Source organism: Bombus affinis, chromosome 1, assembly GCF_024516045.1.
Source record: "Bombus affinis isolate iyBomAffi1 chromosome 1, iyBomAffi1.2, whole genome shotgun sequence".
In the NCBI taxonomy this organism is placed as follows: domain Eukaryota; kingdom Metazoa; phylum Arthropoda; class Insecta; order Hymenoptera; family Apidae; genus Bombus; species Bombus affinis.
This window is the reverse complement of record NC_066344.1, coordinates 6,681,176-6,706,827: the sequence shown is the minus strand read 5'-3', so window position 1 is coordinate 6,706,827 and position 25,652 is coordinate 6,681,176. Positions and strand designations below refer to the sequence as shown.

At 34.7% G+C, this 25,652-nt stretch overlaps 1 protein-coding gene across 6 annotated transcripts in view; it reads left to right on the top strand.

Annotated features, from left to right (window-relative positions):
• Positions 1-25,652, top strand: part of LOC126919558 (uncharacterized) — a 351,910-nt gene that overhangs the window by 283,205 nt on the left and 43,053 nt on the right. For 5 of the 6 annotated variants that reach the window (XM_050728960.1, XM_050728969.1, XM_050728967.1 and 2 more), the window contains 2 exons: positions 14,974-15,138; positions 24,390-24,686. In XM_050728960.1, the coding sequence (XP_050584917.1) occupies positions 14,974-15,138; positions 24,390-24,686 (462 nt within the window). Of the gene's footprint in view, positions 1-10,907; positions 11,264-14,973; positions 15,139-24,389; positions 24,687-25,652 lie in introns of those variants that run through there. The other variant, XM_050728977.1, reaches the window with a different exon arrangement.

The following is a 25,652-nucleotide window of genomic DNA, read 5'->3' as shown; positions in this document are numbered from 1 at the left end:
ATTGCATTTAACCTTTTGAAGCTCAGATTCAACGAAACAAAATTCTATGATGAAGATAAAAAGTGAATAGTTGTTAACAAATACATTGGCCATTATCGTAATGTAGATATTCTTAAATATACTCTTCAGTTCTTAAATATACTTCGGGAAAATATGAAACGAGAATATAAGCGATACTTTTCTTCAAGCTTTTAAATTAGCTCAATCAGTAGAACGAGTTCTCTATGGATATAAAGAATCATGGAAAATATTACTATAAGTTGGAATTCATTCAAAATATATGGTACGATCACGCAGGTTAAATATACACGGTTACTAAACTTCGAAGAATTTGCGGATCATTAATAATTTGAGGCACAAGATGATCATCCTTGACGTTCATTAGTAAGAAGATAAATATAAGATACAAACGAAGTATGAAAGTGGAGCATCACGATCGCAACACTAAAATGTAATATCATTCGCGGAAACTGCACGCTTCGCTTTTACAATAAATTGTTAAATGCTAGTTTCGTCGACAAACTCGTAAAAATAAATATTCCTTGAATTTACATACAAGATATAATAATTTAGTCAATAGAGTATAAAATATATTTACATAATCGCAAAACATAATGACAAAGCAACTTTAAATATTAAGTAGAATGTAAAGTAGTAGAAAATGAAATATTTAGTTATCGCTTGGATTGCTTGGCTTATTACTCTTTCCTACCTAAGTGTACGTTCCAAAGATTTTTATTCCACGAATGGTAATTACTATACTGTAAATATTTATGCGTCTGCGTGAAGTTTAAAGATGCAAAAATGCATAGAATATAGAGGTAACTCACCTCCCCCACACTTTTATATTTCTTCCTAAAGTCTGACTCTTAAAACTTATAATGCTTTAAATTCTTGCGCGAAATGTTCGTAAGCTGATAATATTATCTGTGGTATGAAAGGTGAAAGTAAAAGATAGACAATTTAATTGAATTTCGAAATATATTTTATGTTTGTATTTTATGAAAGTAAGTGGTCTCTGGAACATCAGCAAAAGGCCCTTAACGAAAATCATAGAAAGTCACTCTTTGGTAACATCAGAAGTAAATAAACGAAGCAGGTTCTTTTATTTATATACGAAAATCACACGCATATTTTTCTTTCACGCGATGTGCACTCATCGTGTGCTCTTTATGAGATAAGTCGACGTTGACTTATAATCTTTTTTTCCATTCCATTCCATATCCATTCCATTCTTATTCATTGGAATTCTTTCCAATCTTATCCATCTTCTCTTAGGCTGTAGAACCATAATTTTCTTTAATCTCGTAACATTTAACCTACATGTAATTTACTCATGTTTCTTCACCTGCAAATTTAGTAGATGCAACACATGACACCATTAATAGTTAGATGTATTCGTTGTGATATGGAAAATCATGAGGCGGTCATATTAACATCCTTTCCTTAGATAATACGAAAAAAATGCGAGTATATATAGTATACAAGTATATAGTAGAGCCCATAAAGTATTCCAAGTATACTATTAACTATAATGATAAAGAGTGAAGTAATAATAAATAAAAATAATAATGACAATGCGTGGAACAATATTTGGAGGAGAAAGCAAATCTTCCACTTTCCAACCTAGTAATCACAACAATTTAAAGGTCCTAATATATCACTAAGTCACAAATAAATTTTATACAATCAAGAAATAAAATCACGTTTCATCATAAATCGTGTTACAACAATTTTTCTGGACTTTCTTTGCAATTGCTTCTTTTATTCGGTCAATTACAACTTCACAGATTTCTCTCTTAAGAAAATAGCAAAACTACGAATTTATAGTTTGTACAGATTCGTATGTATGAAGTTTTAAAGTATATAAATATTTCGAAAGAATATAGAATGGCAAGTTTTAAATTTAAATCGCAAAAAAATCCGCAGAGGATAGAGCCGAGTGTATGTGCATGTATGTGAATAAAAAATTCGTGTCCGTTCAAAGACATGGTGTGTGCTTTCGAGAGTGAATATTGATTTTTCAAATTATTTCTTTAATGACACACGCCGGTTGGTTCGTACGATTTAAAAAGAGAAATGACAAGAAATGAAACGCATATATTGGCCAATTAAAATCTTCATTTACATTACCCGCGTAGCATGTCCGGATCAAATGGAATCATGAAAAATCGCGATCAAGCCTTGAAACTTCTAAAATTTTCATTTTCATTTCATTGATGAAAATTTGACGATTACTTTTTGTAGGATTATATCGTTGCATTAGCTAATTCTAAAAATTCTAATAAATTGTATTCTGTTTGCATATAGAAATATGAATTTTTGAGAATATTTCGAACTTTTCTAGAACTCACCATTATACTATTTCTATAGATGTTTGAAATAATACTTCTGTATTTGCATAATATCTGTGTATTTCAAGTTACCATTTTACGTATAATTAATATTTGAAATAATTAAATGTAGAATGTGTGTAATTTTAGGATATAATAGCATGCGATATTTTTTGATTTTTTTAATTAGTTATGTATATTTGTAGTGTAATAACGTAGAAAAACAATCTAGACGAATAATCTAGAATTGTGTTATTTTTATGATACCCAACATTTCATCTGACATAATTTACTCTTGATTCTTATAATTACTGATTTTTATATCTTTATTATATCGTATCTTATCTGCTATTACATTATTCATTCGCACAGATTCATTAAGAGATCTTACAGTAGAGATTGGCATAATAATAGTAAAAATTCTTTAAAATATCATGTGAAACATTATTTATTCTTATATTAAAAGATTAAACAAGTAGATACATTTAATAAACTTCAGATTCACAAATGTCCGCAATATATACAATTGCGTGCGCTATTTTGACTTCAAAGGAATACGAATTGGAAATAATGGTAAGATACATGTTTTCGTACAGAAAATTATTTCTTTGCTGGTAACTTTAACTTTGGTGATAAAACTATAAGAGAGATACGCATAATATTATAAAGAAAAAAAAAGAACGCTTACTAGTAAAACAGATGTAAATACATTTACAAAGGAATCGTAGTAAGTAACACTTTTCAATCACCAACATCATCGAATCAATCTCAAGCTGAAACGTCACAATTTTCTCTTACTTTTCTCCGCTTCCGTGCAAATATCAGCGATCAAAGATCGCTAACTGGTTCGCACAAAAAGGCAATCAACCAGCTCCTGTTCTCCATTGGTTCTTAATATTCCGAACTTCTCGAATTTCCGTTCGATCCACGGAAAAGGGCCGTTTCCGGCACGGATTTTATCGCGTCCATACTTTTTAATCGTCATCGGTAGCGTCCCGCGCGAAAATTTCTCTCTATCGATTCTCCCGGCCTATTATCGTTGAATCGTCCTCACAATTGACGAGATTCTCGTTTCACCCTTTACGTAGTTGTCCCCAGGCTATATTTTCCTAATAATTTTTCGTAATAATCGGTACGGCGAAATATCCACGAATTTTTGTATTAATTTCGCCTGTCATCTGTGCGTTTGTATAATAAAGGGTTCGTTGTGTTTATAAATATCTTGTTGATTGATTTCATGTTAAAATGTCTTCGTCTTAGTCTTAGGATACAACGTATAAAGAACGCATCTATCTCTAAGTACTTTTATGTTTTTTCATTTTATTAAAATACACCATTGTAATGTTTCAATTTCTTAAACGCAATATAAGGGAAATTATTTTTTTTCCCAACGTCACAGACTTCTGATACAGAAAAAGAACAGACTGAGTAGTCGATCTAACGATTAGGATCAAAATTTACCGGTAATCGAAAATTGTTTCCAATGATACTCGCATGAATCACAATTATTATCATAATTGTTATTTATAAATTTGCACGACTATTTTATACACTTATTAAGTATTTTAATTTATTATAGTCTTATGAAAATAAATTTCAAAGAATTATTATTGTATGCAGCATGATAAAAGGAACACGATTCACTTTTATAACTATGAAGAAAAATGTTTCGTACAAGCATATGCAAGAATCCGTGTATTCAAGATCACCTGACAAATCCCTGACCTTACCCTATACTTCATCGTGTATCTCGCGTAGACTCGAATGGAAGCGAATGACCGTCATCAACGTTTGTCACTCGAAGCGTGACACAAGATTCTTACGTTAGTATAGTGTCCTTACCTAACGTTTCTCCTTCTTCACGATGATCATAGTCTCTGTGGCCTTCGCGTAATGATCGATACCTACTGTGAAACGCCCACGAATTTGTCCATCAAGCTGATATGATCGGTCGATTTGTTCCGTAGCCATGAAATTTACAATAATTTCGCGTTTCGCGATATACCAGTGTTTTGCTCGCGAGCTGGCAAACATCATTCGGTTGGCAGCTCGCGGCGAGAAACGGACGAAATCGATTTCGTTGGTCGAATTAAGGGATCCTTTGTGGGAAACTAGGTGCTTGGTATATTTCGAGCATTGTGATTTCGTTGCGATTTATAGGTTTTTCAGTTCCACACAGAAGGAATTTCGGTGCTTTGAATAAAAAGTAGAATAGTAAAGTAAAAGTAAAATTTTAAATAGAATAGTTTTGCGATACAATATATGAAACATAGGAGTTACTATTCTTCTTGCTCGCATGGCAGTCATATGAGTATATGCAAATATATACATTTTCGCTTGGAAGTTCGTTTGTCTTTGAATGTACTTTTTAAATTTAATTTAAAATTACAAAGAAAAAGAGCTGGGGTTGTTTCTTCTCGCATTAGGGCTATCGTAGAATATTATTGTGCGATCAAATTTATTTTTAAAATTTAATATGCAATAAAAAAAAATTACCACCTCTCAATGTTATATATTTAACTGAAATTACAGATAAAATTTTGTTGCCTGTAAGACTATCGTGATTAATCGAAGTAATAATATATGGAACAGGCACACATTCAATTTTAATTTTAACCCTCCGTCTGCAACCTTATTTTTACTCACGCTGTTTGCATACTGGGTCATTTAAGTTCATGCAGCTTTTTTTTAGGTTTCTCTGTTTTAAAAAATCCCAAACAATTCTCGAATATACTCCCAACTTTCTGGAATATCATCCAATAGTTTTTATTGCTGGGTGTTACCTTAATCTTTTTAAACGAAGCAAAATTTAAACGAAAATTTAAACGACAAAATTAAAAAATGTTTAAAATTACTGGTTGAAAACGACCCAGATCTGTAGATGGAGGGTTAATTTAACGCTGACTAAGTTTTGAGTAAACAAATTAAATTTCATATAATATACATATATGTGTGAATTCTACAATAGTGTGTGCCAATAGCGCACATACATTTTTTATGCAACCATGTCGCTTAACTTAAACACAGACACGCAGCAACGATCTCTTGTATCGTTTTAGGTCTCGTTTATCTCGTTGTTTATGTTCTTATTTTATTAATTAGTAATTCTTGGTATTGAAGTTCTATTTAAGTAGTTTGTTATCTTTTGTTAATTATGTATCAGCTAGCACTAGTTTTAGCTATTGAGTTCCTAGTAGTTATAATTATTCGTTGATTATTCCCTTACTTACTTACTTATTCAGTTTTTACTTATTCATTTTTATTACTAATGAATTTTCGCGGAAAATAAAATAAAATTACCTTCGTTCATTAGTTTGCTATTAATTCGTATATTTTTATTAACATTCATATCGTTAAAGTACAGACGAAATGAACGTAAGTACTTATGAGCTGCAGTGCACGTATATATTCAGATTTATTACGTAGAATGGGTTCCACCTGTCAGACGCTGGTGTTAGAGACAGGTAGATAAAAAATATTTATTCATTTATGGGGAAATTAAATATACGAAAGTGTTCAAAATGCGCATAATTTCCAAAGATAAATACTCATTATAATATTTATGGCGTGAAGGGAATTTCTGGGTTTCGCTCCCTACTTACGACAAAATTATTTCAACTACTAGGAGAATTATCTCTCTGTTAGTTATTTACAAAGAAGCAAATCTTTTTATGTTTTCGTAAATGGAACATAACGCATTAAAATTTGAGACGAGTTTAATTAAAAATAAAGACATTCAATTTCAGTCTCCTCATAACATACTAAAGCACTTATAATGTATCTATGCACGTTGCTCCGAATCAGCGCAACACCGCGCAATTTGCAAATAAATTTCATGTAAATTATGCCTCAATAATTATTTTTTTCTAAAACAATTCTTTCCCATATTATTACACGCATTTTGTACAAATTCAACAAATAACTTTGTTAGTTTCGATGTAGAATTATAGCAAACAATTTTTTATACGTTTCCAAGTATCAAAATGTTCGTTTAAATTATTTATTTGCCAGAATTAATAGCCAGAAAAATTATACACAAATGTTTGTTCCTATTAAATAATTTGAGAATGGAAGGGTTAGAAATAAAGATTGTTTTGCACACTATAATTGTGTGCGTTAGTGCTATAGATGTCAAGTTTTATAATTCTCGTACTTGGTTCCATTCAATATCTCGATGATACTATTCCATTTCCAAGATCAATTGACTCTTCAAGGCCACTTCTTCCACTCTGAATAACGGCACGATCTAACTCCAATTTTCATGATTTCAATAGATACTTCGATCATTACCTATTGTATTTTAAATACAAGATACGTGTACGCTTGTGGATCTTTGTTCTTTACTTTGAAAGGAACAATATGCATAAGCAAATGTTATTACAACGAAGAAAATGTTAAATATGAGATATTGGAATGAGGGAATGTTAGAATGGCGAATTAATCTTGGACGTATTTTTTCTCTTTCTATTGTTGTATTTATTTGTTACAATTTATTATAATTTTGCATATTTTGCTTTATCAAAAACACTTGAAAAATCAATTAATTAATTGATAGGACCGGTGATTTATACTTATGAATGTTGATATAAAAAAAATATGATTATACATTCGTAGAAAAATTGACAATTTACAGATTTGAAAATGAGATTTGAAAAATTTGAAAAAATGTTTACAGTGAGAAATTACTTCTTCTGGTAAGAATTACGAGTTAGTAAAAGATTTATCAATGTCATAGCGAATTATAAAAATCAAGAAATGATCGGAATTCCAAGGACCAATTCTACCCTCTTCGAGTACACTTGCCCAGCAAAAAAGAATTGCATAATACGTAGCTATATATCCCCTGCATAACCCTAAAATCCCAACATTTTTTGAATCTGCTGGTTTGCCAATCTCCCCATGTCAAACGGAAGATCGTTCGCGAATAAAGAAGCAATCTACAGGACAAATTGTACTTCGAATTGACACACAATCTCCGATAAAGGTTGGAAGAACTATGCTAATATACTTTATATTTAAAAAAAAAATTTACTTTCATTAAGAACCATATCAAAAGTCCAATTAATTTTCACCGATCTAATAATAAAATCTCAGTTTGAAAATGCCTGAAATGGTCGCGATAAAATACACGCGAGAGTGCAACGAGGGGGTGGATTCTTCGATGCGGAAGACCCGTCGAAAGGAGTTTACGGTGCGAAAACCACGGCGAAAAAGCACCGCCCAGACGAGAGTATCAGGTCCTGTGCACGCCGATTAATTTCTCGCGTGGCCTAGGGGTGGAAAACGAGGCTCGGCGCGAGGAGGTTGAATGTTAACCACAATCGACCAATGAGAGGTCGGCTGTTCGAGTGGAACCCTTCTCGAGAAACCCCTCGAAAATCAGTACGAATCGCTCGTATAAAAAGGGGGCCTCGTTGTGGCTGGCTGTTCGTTTTATTCGTGTAATCCAGCATGAGAGAAAAAAAGAAAAGTGGAAGGGGGGGGGAAGAGTCACAGGAAATGTTTAGCAGCAATAGCGCAGCGACTTGCTTCTTTGTGTGAGATTGATCAATTGTGCTCGAAGCTGCGTTTTATATTGATCGATTGTATATCGACGGAGATAGGAATTTGTATCGATACGAAAAACACTCGCGATTCTTATTATCTTTTACGGCTTTCTTACGTGTCGAACGTCGTATCGTCGTCCTGTTTTTTGAAGTGTTCGAGCGAGAGTTTGTATTTGCTATCGATTGATAGTGTTTCGATCGAAAGAGGCTTACGGTTTCTGCTATCTTATGGATTTCCAGTTTATCGAATGTATTATACCATCGCTTTTCTTTTCGAATTTTTGGATGAGGCTTTATGTTTACTATTGACTGATAATATTTCGATCGAAAGAGGTTTATGACTGCAGTTATCTGACGGATTTCCTGCTTATCGAACGTGTTACCAGCGTCCTTCTTTTTAAATTTTTGAATTTGCCTCTTGGTTTATGAGCGGAATGACGGTGGCGGATAATTTTGTTCGTTTGTAGATTTTGAAACATAATACAATATAGTAACAAAGCTTGTAATAAGCGCCTTAATTAAAAGTAATAGACAACATAAATTGGTGCTGCAATTAAAAACGGAGAAGAGCCATTAAAGAGCCATTTTATATCTATATATCTAAAGCAATAAAAATTTGAATATATGGGCATAGAAGCTACATTTTAAGAATTACATTCTCAATATTACATTTGCTAGAATAAATATTAAATCGACTTGTATTGCTAGACGGTACGTAAAATTCATTTAGCAAAAAATTCATATTTTAATTAATTATTAAGAAAATAAATATGATATTGGGTATCGTAATAGCAAAATTTGGAAACTAAAGTAAACAAATTTTTTTCATTTCTTCTTTGTATTTGTATGCTGCAAAATTGAATAAATCCAGAGAAACTTTGTTAAGCTGTAATTTCTTTCTCAAGAGATTGAGATATTTTATATCCCTACTATCTTTCTCTTTAAGTTATAAAAATTATTTTTGTTTAATATGTGTAATAGGCTTTTGTAATGTGTCTAGTATTTTGATGGATTTGTTGTTACTTAATAAAACGGTAATGTGCTTAACGTACGTTACATCGTTACGTACTGTAACAACGTTGCATCTATGCAACTTTCACGTGTTATCTCATTTGCCCCTTAATGATGATAGATCAACCTAATAATTCCAGGATGATGTTTTTATATATTTTATCGCGAAAATTATAAAAAATTTAGACGTTACTCGTTTATTTCCTTATGTAATAAATATTTTTTGACATTACGTAATCTTCTTCACTTGTTCTTCCTGTTCCATAGTTTTATTCGTTTATTACTCTATCGCAAGTTGTGTCAAGCTTGTGCGATTCAACGTCACGTGTTACATAAGAGTACTATTCTAACGTAAAAGTCTTGTGTCACGCTTCACGTGACAAACGGTGATGATAGTCATTGACTCCCATTCAAATCTAAGCCAGCCGCACTGTGAAATAAATGACAACGGATTTGTGAGATGTTCTTGAATATACGGATTTTGATGTATATGAAACATTTCTCTTTATCGTAGTTGCAAGTGAATCGTGCTCCTATCGCGCTATGCACAACGATATATGTTTGAGCTTTATCTTGGAAAAATTATGACGTAATTATAGATTAACTTTTAATATCTGTATAAAATAATTTATATGTGTACGAATTTAAAAACGATAGCTGTGATAGTAATTGTAATTTACAAGACTACCACTGAAAACAACTTCTGCTTACTCGTAAACAGAATATGTAGGTATTTTAAATGTTTCATGTTTGACAATATGTCTCTGTGTAGAAAACAACGGAACGTAAATAACACAAGAACAATTCTAAAGCATTACAAGTACTTCGTCATCTCATTACAAATATAAACATTCCTTTGCCCATATTTGATTATTTAAACAAACGCTGAAATTTCCCAAGAAATATCTTATAACTAAACTGTGTAATTTAAGAGAAGAAATTATTTCGCTTTACATAGTACATTTTTGAGTAGCAGAAAAATTACGAATTACGGACATTATAGTCTATTATAAAACATTACATAACAATGGAAGGAAAAGATCTAATTTTTGCGTTTGTTTAATCAATTTGCCCTTCAGAAAACAGGACGTAAGATCATTTATACAAAGCACGTAAAATTGAATAGAATTTAATTAGAAATTCACTCTTCTCGAAGCCACAGTATAAAAACAACATTTCCAATAACAAACTTTCCTTTAAGAATATTAAATTCTACGACAACCTTGACAAATCCGGCGGAAACAAACTTAGAATACCGGCAATGCTAACTAAGCCAAGGTAGAAACGCGTGAGAAGATTGGGGTTTTCCAAAACGAATACCACCATCGAAAATCATATTCGAGTATAGACTCGGTAGCGTTGGAAACCGAAGTCGATCGGACCGAAACCGCTTCGTCCCGATGTTCTCAGAAGATGTCGTAATCGATTCACCAAAAACAAAACTAACAAGGCTGAGAGGAGGAAGAGACGAGCACGATAAAAGCCTGCAACAAGAAGAAGAGGAAGAAGAAGGGTGCCAAAAAGGAAGTTACGAGTCAACCATGAGATCCAAAGAAAAGAAGTTGAAGAAGGGTGGTGAAAAAGAAAGCAGCAAGTGCTCGAAGAACTCCTTCCAACGAGAAAGGGAGAAGACAGGACGAAGGAGGGCTGACGTTAAAGGGCTAAGAAAGAGAAGGAAGAACCATTGGTAGAAGGGGATGGATCAAGAGAAGGGAAGGAGATAGAGTGGGAAAAAGAGAGGAAAAAGAGAGAGAGAGAGAGAGGAGAGAGAAGGAGAGAAACGACCTTGTTAAGTAGGAGGTGCGTGGCACGCATGGCGACGCAAACACAAGGCGTGGCTCAAAAGAGTCTCGACCCTATGTGTCTATCCCTGGTACCCGCTGGCACACATACACTTACACCCACGATTGGAACGATCCACGGCCCACGTTTATCCGCGCGCGTTACGTCATGCGAGCGAGTATCTCGCGGCGAAATAACGACGAGTAAAACGTGAAAGAGCGCCGCGCGCGAGGGTGGGAGAGCCGCCGTGAGAATTCATTCGGTAGATCTGATTCCAACAGTCCGCCGCGGGAATCGATCGTCGGCGTGCCGCGTCAAGAGGTTGTCTCTTTCTTTTCATTTTTCTCCGCTTCGTTTCCCTCCTTGAACATCTTTTTCTTGTTTCTTTTTAGTTTTCGTTCTTCGGATACTTTCGTTGTTTCTTCTTTGTGACGTTGGGTTCGGTTTGGTTTGATTGGGTCGTGCTTGCTTTGTTACGTTGGATCGTGAGGTGATCGATGGACTTTTAACGTCGTGGAAAATTCGAAGGAGATGAGAAGTCGCGTTGGCGGTTTGGCCGGCAGATATGAGCGGAGGCGCAGGTAGCGATAGGTGAGTTCAGGGATGAGTTACGAGGATAAATTTTAGGCAGACGCGTTGAGAGCAGAAGCCAGTAACGATAGAAGTTCAATACCGTGGGAAACTTTTGTTCTTTTAAGATGCGATATAATGGAGGTAGTAAGGTGTTCAAATTATGGCAATCTCGTAACAAATTGCTTGTTTAACGAATACTCTCAGGGAGTTGCCTAAACTCTATTCTACTTTATCATAACTTCGTCAAATATTTTTTACAATTTACATTTGTTTCTTGAGAATTGAATATTAATCGTCTAATGAAATCTCGGTAATTGAATAAATAAGAGAATTGGAGTCTATCGGAAAAATTTTGGAAAGCTCATAGTTATAACGCTAATAGTAAGTGTCCCGTTATCAGTTACCATTAATTGGTACCTTATAATTATATGACTATAATTATTTCAATATTATCAAGTATGAAATCTCGATAATTGAATAAACAAGAGAATTGGAGTCTATGAATTTTAGAAAGCTCATAGTTATAACGCTAATAGTAAGTGTCCCGTTATCAGTTACCATCAATTGGTATCTTCTATTGGAGTCTATCGGAAAAATTTTGGAAAAGTCATAGTTATAACGCTAATAGTAAGTGTCCCGTTATCAGTTACCATTAATTGGTACCTTATAATTATATGACTATAATTATTTCAATATTATCAAGTATGAAATCTCGGTAATTGAATAAACAAGAGAATTGGAGTCTATCGGATGAATTTTAGAAAGCTCATAGTTATAATGCTAATAGTAAGTGTCCCGTTATCAGTTACCATTAATTGGTACCTTATAATTATATGACTATAATTATTTCAATATTATCAAGTATGAAATCTCGGTAATTGAATAAACAAGAGAATTGGAGTCTATCGGATGAATTTTAGAAAGCTCATAGTTATAACGCTAATAGTAAGTGTCCTGTTATGAGTTACCATCAGTTGGTATCTATTGGAGTCTATCGGAAAAATTTTGGAAAGCTCATAGTTATAACTCTAATAGTAAGTGTCCCGTTATCGGTTACCATTAATTGGTACCTTATAATTATATGACTATAATTATTACAATATTATCAAGTATGAAATCTCGATAATTGAATAAACAAGAGAATTGGAGTCTATGAATTTTAGAAAGCTCATAGTTATAACGCTAATAGTAAGTGTCCCGTTATGAGTTACCATCAATTGGTACCTTATAATTATAATATGACTATAATTTACCTTATAGTATGTGCCTTATAATATGACTATAATTACTTCAATATTATCAAGTACGAATTACATTTTAATATTAAAATGACGTTGACATTATATAAGATTTAGACTTTTCGTAAAGTGCCTTAGAACACCAGTGAAAAGTTAACGCTTTTCCACTTTACTATAGTTTGATATTTGATGGAAACGGTTAAGATACTTCGTGTTTACTCTGTTGATACTGCTGTACATGATGTGAGAAAGAGTGATTGTAGATACGATAGAAGATAATAGTTGGAGAGGATGTTGGGTGCGATCGTTGTGGAAGGTAACTGCATTGATTGGACATTGTTCATGGAAAGAAAAGCGGTAGGTGTCGATAGCTAGGTGTGTGTATGGGTGGAAGAGGCATAAAAATGTCTAAGTGCATGAATTTGAAATTATATAAGGCAAGAAAGAATAAACGCGCGGATTCCAATGAAGTTATACAGAGTACTTGAGGCGACTGGACGATTCTACGCACACGTATATTTAAAACGATTCGAAATAGATAACAATTTCAGGATAAGAAAATTAATTGATACCGTGCACTGATGCGATTGCAAATTGTAATATTGCACCTGTTTCTTTTTATGAATAGAATTACATAATTTGGTTTTCATAATATATTATTTCATAATTATTTCAAATAATTTCATTTCGCACGTAAAAGTATTAGGATTATCAAAGTTTATTATCAAAATCTGAATCATTTTGTAAAATATTTCGAGATTTTCAATGCACATACGTGTCAATACTCATTTATCTCTACTGATTCTGTGTATATAACGAGGAAACATGTGTGTGTTGAAGTTGACCTGTGAGGTAGTTTGTCGTAAAAATCAATTCAAATAAATCTATATCGATGTCTGTCTATAAAATAGATAATATCGCATATAACGTTGCATCTATAAGAAAAATCGATGAATGGAATTACGGTTTGCTTCTTTATTCCATGTTTTTCCTCGTAGATCTCTCAGTCTATCGTGTGCTTCCAAGATATTAAGAAACGGATTTCTTTTATACGACAAATCGAGTATCTTTATATTCGAGATATATTGCAGCTAAGGCGAATCGTATTAAAAAGATAGGAATAATTGAAAGTTCAAATTCGTATAATTTTCTTAATAGGTTACGAGTTTTTAAATTTATTCAGTGGTTATTCCTGCTCAACATGATTGATAATACAATTGATAAAACAATTGTGAGATGTTATTTGACCGATTTTTAAATTAATGTATCCCACATAAAAGTATATATGTCGTCTTACAATTAGATTTGAGACGAACACTGTCGCTTATAAGTATGTGTACATTTTGATTTATTTATATTTTAATAGTAGGAATGTTACTAAAATGTATGAATTAATGGCAAACTAATGGTCGAAAGCAATTGTGAAATCAACGAATATATATTATATGAAATTTGTATAGTTCGCTTAAAAGATATCAAATGGAATATTGAAAATAAATGTAAAACGCCTTGACCTGTCTCATATATCGTTACTCCGATTAATCGCGATAGATTTTCTATCAATCTGGAAGAAATTTTACCTATAACTTGAAATGTATTAGGTCGTCCGAAAAGTTTCTTTCGTTTTGTAAGGAAATAATGAATGCACAACATTTTTCGTTTTATATTATTTTATCGAATTACGTATGATCCACTTTGTTCTATCGAAATAAAGATCACAACGTTTGACAGATTAGGTTTCACGTCTGTATATTATTATTGTATATTATATTATTTTATCGAATTACGTATGATCCATTTTGTTCTATCAAGATAACGATCACAACGTTTGACATTAGATTTCATGTTTGTATAAAGATGCATCGTTGTAAAAGACGTGTGTGTAAAAGAAAGACATTTTTCGGACAACCTAATATAACATACAGGTAACAATAGCTTTCTTTATCGTATATTAAATTTAAAAAACAAATTTTATCGTGTCATAATGTTCTACAATAATCCTAACAAGGAATAAATAAATCATCTTAGAACTCTTCATTTATGATGTCGTGATCGAATTATATTCTACGAGCAAAAAAAAAAAAAAAAAAAAAGAAAGCAAATACGTAACATACTTTTGAGCGATAGCGTACGTATTAAAACGTATTAATCCTTCGAATTGGCCTGAATCTTGACAAATTAGCAGGCATACTTCAAACCTATACGCAGAACAAGAAAGCCATAGAAATGACAAAAAAATCGGAGCATTCATTCACGTACACACCTCCTTTTGTGTAGGGGCGTGAAATATCGCGAGCACAGCATGCAATGTCGTTCAAACTTCAGCTCACAGTTGTGTGATTTATCAGGCGAAGGTTCGCATATTGCGAACACCGCGTATCCGCGTTACAGTTTTTCATTTCGCGCTTATTGCCGGCCGGCGGAGTGTTCGCAGGGAAAAGGCGCGAAAATGGAAGTGGAAATTTATACGAACGCGTATCTGTCTTTCAGGGATCGTGGTGTCGAATGCAGGAACCGGTGGTGTTCCGGTTGGGATCGCGGTGGCCAGGCAGAGACTGCAGCATCAGGAAACATCCACTTCGATGCGCAATGTTTCCCTGAGTCATCATACCTCGCATCACGCGAGCTATCATCACTTCCAGCCCGACAATCTGGGTAAGTTTTTACGATCTCTTTATGTTCCCACCTCTATGCTTTTACGACAAGTCTCCGGGAAACGCGCGGTAAATCTTCGTCCTGCTCGTGCTTCAATTTACGAAGGATTTGAAATTTAGGTTGGAAGATTTGGAATTTTTGGATGGAAAGGGTTGTTATGAAAGATCCAATTTGTTCTGATTCGTTAAAAATAGTTGCATAGTCGGAGAAACGAAGTTTTTATTTTTTGATGATCAAAATTGTGCAAAGAAGGAAGTAGAAATTAATATGATGTTTCTACAAAGGATTTTATTTATACGCGATATTGATATCTTTAACGATGATTGGAAATAAAGTATTTGAAGATTATTATATTTTTTTACGATGGTCGTGGTCGCTTATTGTCTTTTTTGTAAAAATTATTAGTTCAATCCTTTTCTTTTGACTTACGGATTTTTGTAAAATAACCAATTGCAATCGCGTTAATAAATTTACGGTAGTAAAAATTGCTACGATTAATTACTTAACAACCAGATAAAATATTTTCTATCTGTTATTGGCAATTTGAAAACGTGGCTATCCATTATTTATTATCGAATATTTTCGCGTTGACTGTCACGCGTGAAACTTTAAATTAATTATTAAAATTTACCAGTGTGGGAGAATTGCTAATCACTTGTCACTAGGCATAGAATTTATGGGCTACAGAACAATGAATTGTATCGATGAAAGAGATGTATTCCTCCGATATATACATTGTAATGCTCGAAGTAATTAGGAAAATACGTTTCTGGACAATCAAAGAAAATAAATTATGTATGATATGAATGAAGTAATGTTTGCTTTACAATCGAAATATAAACGGAATTTGATAAATGTATCGTACTCGACAATTTAATGTTATCATCATCAGATATTAATTATTATTTGATCTTTTCAAGATTTTCTCCGGTATCCATAATCACGTCTGGAAAAGATCGGGAATTTAACCAAACGATTGTATTACTAAATAATAATTTGTGTTTGTTAATAACGTTAAAAATTTCTCAATGGATTGAAATACTACAACTCGCGAAATGAGTTCTGAAAATATTGTTAGAAAGACGCTTGAAGTAAGATCACTGCTGATGAAAATGTGGCGGCACTCGACAAGCCAAATACCACCACTCGACACTAACTAGTGTTGGACGACGGCGGCGCAGTGGTTAGCGTCTCCGAAGCCTTCCTATACCTAGACGAAAGAAACTATCTCCAAGACCAAAACAACATCCCCATAATTTATCATATGCAAAGGAAAATAGGAATGAAATCTATTCAATACGAGGAAAACCTAGATGGCCGCACGGCAGACACTATGTGGAGATACAACATGGCCCTCCCCCAAAAGGATACAGAAGACAAACACAGAAAAAACACAAAAAAATATTGGTGGATACGAAACCCACAACAAAAAACAACAAAATAAAGAGCCACAGAACGGCAACGCTTACCGAATAAAAGTGTAAATATGTAAATATGTAAATATGTAAATAGATAAACAAATATTATACTAATCCCACAGAACACCCCTCCCCACCCCCTCCCCACCCCTCCCCGCCAGTCCCAGTCCATCCCCTCCCAGCCCCTCTCTAATAGGCTAGCGAACTGTCCTGTTTTTGCGTCCAGGCTTTCAGGACATAAATTAAAATATCGTACATAAGCACAGCGCAACAGCGGCTTAATTTTATTTTATTTAACAATAACAATAATAATCTTAAAAAAAAAAGAGAAAAGAATGTAATAATGCATGGCTACGTCGTACCGTCGCGTATCGGTACTTTTGCCTGTACCACCCTACAATTAGAATCCAGCGTTTATTCTGGAAAAAAAATCATGTAAAAAAAAATATGTAAAACCCGGAATTAATAAACAAAGTTAAAAAAAAAAGTGGTTAGCGTCTTAGGTTACAAACGTTCGGAACCCGGGTTCGAATCCCGGCGACGGAGTCTGATTTTTCTTCCACACACCAAAAAAAAAAAAAAAAAAAAAAAAAAAAAAAACGGAGGAAAAATCAGCAGTACCCCAGCAGCAGCGACATCTTACAGCCCTTAGCAACAATTATTCCGGAGGAGGCCCAGCAATTACAACTATCACGCACGGACAATATATAACGCCACACACACCTCAAAAAGATCGCATCAACCAGACTGTCAATCGCATAAATCAATTATCTATCACGAAATATTAATATTATTTCTAATATTAAGTACCTATACTCTACACTTAAACATTGAACAGTATAAAAAATAAGGAATAAAAAAAGAATGCAAAAATCGGAAAATCCATAGCAGCGAAACGAAAAGCGAAAGAAAAAATATTGTTCAACCAAAAGTTCACGGGGTAAGTAGAAAGCCTCGAACACACGACAAGGACTAAGAGGGTGACTCCAAAGACGCTGTTGAGAAACAGAGCGTGTAGAATCATGGGAAGTGGTCTCCTTTGATTCTTAAAGACGCGTGCTACAATATCGTTTCAACGAAATAATTATATCGCGATTAAATCGCAGGAAAAGAGCACGCGAGGCACAAAGCCGGACTACAGGGTAGTTGAACGTTTTCGAGGGAACAATGCAGCGAGTATTTTCGTGGAGGCTGCTTGCACCCTAAGAGACCGAACGATATCCGTAAAAGCTCGGCCATTTCGTGGGATCAAAATTCGTCTAATGAAAAACAACGGGAGAAAAAAAGTAAACAAGAACGAGGTAAATTACTTTCTTTCTCTTTCGAGAGGCGATATTCAGTGGTCGAGTGTCGTTCGAGAAGGAAAATCATCAGACGAAGACGATTAAACTCGAAGAGACTTCGACGATGAAACGTTTAGTAACGAAGGAAATTGAAAATTTTGAGGGTTGTAAGATAATGAAATTTCTCATTCAATTAACGTTTTCTACGATGATTTACGATAAAAAATTTAGAATAATTTATATCGTCAATAACCTATAGGTAATTCCTTTATGAACTATGTTGCATTGAAATCTATTGGATTTGAAAATTATATGGAAATTGATTAAAATGAAAAACACGCGAGACAAGTTTTACAAGTGTGAAAATAAATTATGTATTTCATCGAAACGATTGATCTTAGCGTCAATGTTAGTTAAACATCTTCTACCCTTTTTAATAAGTTTCAGAAGCTCGTGAAATCTTTAAAATTATCTTGCACAATGCTTGCGTAAAACCAAAATCAAGAATCGCTATAGGAACGTTTTCCTCCGTGACTTTTATCCGCCTTTGATACGCAATAATGCTCAGGGTCGACTACATTCGCGTGTATGAAACCTGCCGAGAAAAACTCATTCTAGGCTAATTACTTTTCATGCCTGTCCGACTGTGTTCGTTGTATACATTGTTCCGTGTATCGCGCTTACAGCGCATTCATTGCGTCACCTATTCCTTCTGAGGATGCTTTTTTTTTCTTCCATAGATACTGGTATTTTTGACACAGGCGATAGATTCGAATTATTCGTCAGCGAACGTAGGAGCTATTTTCATCACAGGCAATACACTTTTCGAATTTTTTACGTTTCGACGTAGGGGAATGTCCGAGCGATTGAATTTCACTCGCAGCGAGCCTGATGGTTGTCGTAATCTAAATTCCGATCCTGGTATTTGTATGTCTGTCTTGATAATGCGGTAACCAATGAATGGAAATTTTTTCCAGGCTATTTAAAGATCGATTAATAATAATGAAACATAAGAACTTTAGATGTTGTAGGTTTCTATATCCAAATAAAAATCAGACGGGTTTTTTCTATCGTCTTATTATTATTTTTCTATCGTCTTGCACCATATGAATCGGCTATCTTTAAATGTTTTGCTCAATTAAAAAAAAAATCATACATTTAAGGGTTAATTTCACGATAAATACATTTCAAACATCTCAAGCTTTCCTCTTTTTCCTTTTGTTTCAAACAGCAATGAAATCAAATAGACCCGTTAGCCACGAATATGCGTTAATCACGAGATGATTCTCATCGTTATCAAAGTTCATCGCTACAACGAGAGTTTCCCTTTGTTACACAGCCTCACCTGTGGAATATTAGATATATTTCCACGCGGTTGCCTACGCACAGGGGGAACAAGCGTTATCGGATATACGGCTGTTTTCATTTGATGCGGTGCTGCAACCATCGGCATTCCTAAAGCGAGCTGAAACATCTGGACGGAATATTAACGAGGGACAGTGAAGGGCTGTCGACGTTCTTCGGGAATTCCTCTTCCGTCGTCCGAGGGGTACGAAACCGATCATCTTTCCACGCGTCCAGATCGACCCGTCCCTGGGCAAAATTTCCTCGTGGCCGTGCATTTTTCCTTTCATAGCGAATACTTCGTATACTTTTCGCTTTTCAAGCAAATAGTTGCGCTGTACGAGATACTAAGGATTTTTATTTGGTGGTTGAATTTTCTATCTATCCTTTCTCTCTATGGTCTTCCCTGAAAGGCATTTTTCTACTTATAATATAAATTTTCTGGACATTGCTGCGATTCCTCCAGGCATTACTGAAAATATTCTTGTACAGAATTTTTGCATAGCTAGTGTTGTTTACTAAGAAGCTTTTTGTTATTTAAGGTAAACATAGATGGGTTTCTTTGAAATGATCTTTGATTGATAAAATATATTCGTACACGCGGTATGGCATAAAAGCATGCTGTGTACTGAGTATAAAAGTAAATAAATATAACCAACGATTCAGGAAAGCTACATATTAACGTGCACACACAAGTTGAGTTTTATCTGTCAAATCTACTGTGATTTGATCACTGAAACTTTGTAGATATTCGTATAATCGTTTTAGAAAAGAAGATGAATATTATAAAAGAAGCAAAGACAGGGTTTACGCGTCGCTGAGTCTTTTGCAATTTTCATCTCATACTGGATTGACAAGATGTCTACGTATATTATATATATTAACAAAAATTAAAAAATCGATTGATCAGATAATACCAGAATTTTCATAAAGTCAGATGACAGAAAGAAATAACAATGAACGTACAACTTTATATTAAATTTTGAAACCGGTCATTTGACCGGGCCTGGCAAAGTTGGTGTTAAATTCAAACTTCGAAGAAACGATATTTCATATGCATCAAACAATCTAATATTTTTTAAAAGAGACTTCTGTTTTGTATATTCAAAGATTGAACATAGGAAATCTAATTAAGGTACATGATATTGTACGAAAATAAAATTTTAAACTACGTGCTGTTACGATATATGTAACGCGATACTATACTAGAGGAATTGAAAGTTTCTCCAAAATAATTCTATCGTTTTACTTCCCACGTAACGCATATTTCTCGACGCAAACAGCGATTGTCGACGCTATACTGTACGAGCACGCATAAAACATTTGTCTCTCGATATCGCGAAACCAAACCAAGAGCTTCCATTCTTACGGCAGGTGCATGACTCAGAGGGGTAGTATATGTGTGGAACAGACGATGTACAAGGTGATTCAGGTAACTTGACGTTCGAAACGACGCAAAGACCGCAATAAACCTGTAAAAAGGAAACTTTGGAAGCTTAAAGGAACCACCAGAATATCGATAAAAGTTGCCAGCCGGGATAAATTAATTAACGTTTCGTTGAAATATTCATTGCTCGTCCACGGGACGAGGTCCTTTCCTTGCAAATTTAATATTCGTAACACGCGTAGGGTGTTGGGTTCTTGAGTATAATCGCAGGTATAATTATCTACGAAGAGGGGAATTTTTAATTTCTTAATAATACTCTTTTTTTTTTTTAAGTCAACAGGCAAAGAATGTCGTGGCGATAAAGTGAACGAAGCCTGGGAATTTTGAAGCTTCGACTTTTTTTCGAATTATTTTGAATATTTTAGCCGATGCTTAAAATTTAATACTTATTTATATTCAATATTCATTTTATTTTGAAGGTTTCGACAGGAGTTTGCTATTTGAAAATGATACGTACTTTAATGTGTATTTTGATATTAGATCATCCCATAAGCTCGTGCCGACTTTTGTGTATACATTTCATGTGTTAGTTTGTAAACATACGGCAATAAGGGACCAATGCACTTGAAAAATGGGATGAAACTAGCATAACATAGCAATTTGTAACTATTAGTAATCCCTATTCGTTGTGTCAAACCAAAACCGCCTAATTAATATACAATCCTTTGTTTATTATCAAACAAATTTCTAATTATCTAGGATTGATACGATATCGATCCTATAAAGAGAATTACTTCGTTGTATAAAAAAAACTTGTAAGTTTCCGATACGTTGAAATCATCTGCGGCCATTCTGAACGCGTTACAACGATCTGGAAGAGATGATTCTAGATACGGAAACAGTATAAGAGTAGTTTCGTGTCTTGGTAACAGATGTTCGTTATCACTTGGAGGTTATCGGCGCAGCAGTCTCGGAGACACGAGATTGCCGATTCTCCTACTATTTTTTCGAAAATGTGTGTGTAGGTACAAAGTTAATAGCGCAAGCAAGCGTAATAAAAGCACTCGTGGATGATGTAATTAAATTGTTTCGTGTTCCTTCCAGATTACGAAATTGTAGAAACTGATTTTTGAGAAATTTCGTCACGGCAAATGATTCGACGTAAAAAGCAAGCGCGTGACAAGTACGAATCGTCTGTTGAAAGAAGCGAAAAATGCAGGAATATTTGCAATCGCATCGATTTTTTAATTTTATTTTATTTATTTATTATTCGAAATTTTATTTGTCCCGCGTCTTCCTCGATTTTGTTGTAATTATTCGTGGATTTCTCCGACGATGGTTGCAACTCCTCGTCGAAGGGTGTCCAATCGGTGCGTGGAATATCGATACTTTTTCGCGCGACCGAACCGCGTTACGGATCGTTCGTCGCAGAACGAGAAGCAGGCGGAATTTTTCTGGACATGAATAACTTTGCAGTAGGATAGCGACGGCGTGCGTCGAGGTATTATCCGTTCTTTTGGGGTAGAAATATTCCCGGTCGAAGGGAAAATGTCGGATGGAAATGATGCGGATGCAAGTGGAATTTTATAGGTAGAAAGGATCTTAGTTTTTTTTTTTTTTTTTTTCTAGTAAGTTCATTTGAGAGGCTGAACATTATGACAATAATGAAATAGCTCCGCAAGATAACACAAAATAACAGCGATGTTCCAATGTTCCCCCCCCCCCCCCCCAACTACTAATAAAAGAGATCAAGTTAAACTATTCAGACTATTAATTGGATACACAAGACTAACGCACGAATTTCTATTACAAAGGGAAGCTTCTCCGTGTGAACTGTGCGACCTATCACGTACAGGGCGACACACGATTCTGAAATGTACAAAATTAGACAAACCACGCACACAGATTCAAAATTCCCAAGGAACACAAGGAAATACTCAGTTCGGGACAAAGTAGAGAGAATTTCCCAAGATTTATCAAATTTAACAGACGTATGAGACGAGATCAAGATATAAGCAAAACCGCTGCTAATCACCGTGTTGTCAATCCAACACGTTATAAAATACAGTAAGAAGAAAAGTACGTAGATATTCTTAGAAACAGGAAAAGGAGAACGTAGCGAAATTAAAGTTCGAAATAGCTTAAAAACACAAGCTGAATGAATTTAATGTAAACTTTTATCCGCGTATATAAATATATATATAAATATAAATATTTATACAAGGAAGAAAAAACTGGTGGCAAGCTATCATTAATAGCTCGGAATCTGGAAGTAGTACATTTAGGTATACGCCACGATCACTCGAATCGATCACGAATCACAGATAATAGTAGCGGGTGTAATCTCACCCCAGTTCGGATATGAATCATAGACCGCGACGAAGATAGATGAGAATGAAGACGACTGTTATATCTGACACAGGAAGACAGGAATCTTCGTCGTAGCCGTCACTTGTTCCCTGTCGCACAATGCTGAAATAGTATCCCAAGCGCACTATTCCATTGTTGCGCACCCTCGGCGAACACTATTCCATTGTTACGAGCCAGATAAAATGGCAACGTGAACATATACGGACGAAAATAGGCTTGGCAGCCAGGAAAACATACTATGCCTCTTGTCATCTACGAATCGTCATTATTCGTCTTCATTATCAATATCTACCGCGTGCTTTTTCTTCTTCCGATGGGTTTTAGATCGAATTTTGATGGTTTTATACGAAAATCAGACTTTATCTAGGTCAGGAATTTCTAGCGTGATAAAACTAATATCATTAATGAAGTTTTGCAAGTCACGAATTACAAATTATCAATCTTAATAAGTAGTACTTCGTAACAGTAACAAGTTTCGACACACGCAAGGGAAAATTTATAAGCGAACTGTACAATTTACATCTAAAATTTTAATATTGTTAAAAATGTTTGCGCAATGAGAAGTACCAAATACTTAGTGATAACCAATAATTTGTCATTTGTTAATACATTAATATTATTAATTAGTAAATTACTGTATAGAAGTGTTCGAACCGAAAATTCGCGAGCATTTTCTCGTGATTGTGAAAAAGAATCGGTCTCATAAAAATCATTTTACGCAGATGAATCACAGAATATATTTCGTAGTAAATACATTTTTAGTCGAAATAAATTCTAACTTTTTAGCTTTCTCTCGTTTTATTCTACACAGAAATACGCACGAATTCATCTGATACGCGTCCTACTTTAAATAGTCAAATCAGAATCGCCGCAGCTAAATATCAACTACAAAATTAGGACCTGCTCCAATACTTTACGCAACAAACGTTCAACCATTTCAATTAATCACTTTATCACTCGATCTTGCCAAAATTCAGTCGCTTCTACAAATCAAAGCACGAGCAAACAAATTTTTGGATTTCACACGTTTCACTCGAATAAATTCGACACGAGCGTTAGACAGATCTCTAACCACTCGCATTAATATTCTTATCGCTCGATCTTTCCAAACTTCATTCCAAACTTCGACCAACCCCGGAAATTGAAGCACGAGCAACCAAATTTTTAGATTTCGCGCGTTTCATTTGAATGATTCGACGTCAGCATTAGACGCACTAACATTCTTATCGCTCGATCTTTTCAAAAGGAAATCGAAGCACGGAACAATCAAATTTTCCGAAATATTTCGATTCTATTCGCGATTCGTTTTACCCACGCATCGGGTGATAAGCATCGAACATGACATGTAATACAACGATAGTCGTGCAATAACAGATTAACGATAGGTAATTACGACGAATCTAATCGCGTCGTCGTAAGAGAAATACATCTAACTGGGCCTGTTGTTAGGTTCGAGCACGGCCATGGCGGTAGGCGGCGCGACCCTGGTGCATTGCGGAGGACCTGGAGGGGAGGACAGACCGGCCCACCTTGCCATTCCCTCGGGAGCCCTGGCACCCTCGTTGAACGCCGCTCTTGGATCGAGCCTGAATTCCAGCCTAAATTCCAGCATAAATTCCACGTTGGGCAGCATCGGTGCGGCGGCGAGCGCGGCAACCGCCGCCACGGCCGCGGCCACAGCCGCATGGCCGCCAACCTTATGGCAGTACCCCGCGGCGGCCGCGGCTGCTGCAGCTGCAGCTGCAGGTGAGGCCAAATCCCCTTCTCTCCTTTTATCGTTTTTACCAATTTTTCCCGTTCGATGATAAATATGTTTCTCGGATTGTCTTTTAATTTTTAATGAATGGAGTAATGCATGTTTCTTTGAAACACATGGAAATGTATGATTCTTTTTCGAAAGGTTAAAGGGGATACGCTACGTTTTCTTCCTTTCTGTCCTTCTCGGAAAATTATCTTTTTGTGGGTAAATATATTTTTTCGCGTTATCTGCCAGTATATAACGTTTTTTGATAATAAATAATAATTTATCTAGAGATAAATATATCGATCCCTATCTATAGATTTCTAATCAACGAGGAGTCAGAATAAAGTAAGAAGCGAGCATAGGTGAATCAGCAGCGTATTTACAATTTTCACATATTTGATCATTTTCTCGGCGGAACCTTTAACACTTAGCCAACCGAATAGGGAGATCTCCCATCTGTAAAGTATATCGCTCGTGGCCGAACGATAAGGGGAGATCTCTCTTTTTGACCTTTGGAACGTGTTTTCTTTTTTTGTTGTTATCATTAGTTATTGTTTACCTGGAATTGTTCCGAATTAATTGCATCATTTTCTTTGCTTTCATAAAGTACAGTATATAATAGAATACATCAATTTAGTGGTGTTAAAATTAATTAAAAAGTTACACTATCAGTTACGACTAAATAAAATTATATTCGAACGATACCGCATTGTAAAAAGATACTAAAGTGCATTATGCATTTTTAATTTCACGGTTGGCTAAATGTTAAAATGGTTGCAATTATATAAAATTTCATGCTAAGTGTACAAGTTAGATTTGGCAACAATGTTTCTGTTTCGGAAAATAGTAGTTCGTAGTATGAGTCGTAAAAAGAATGAGTCACAAATGGTTATAGCAACGAGCCTGGCAAACTTACCCTTAAAATAAATCTTTGGTTTGTTTATTTTTCTTATCTAACTTGTCGGATT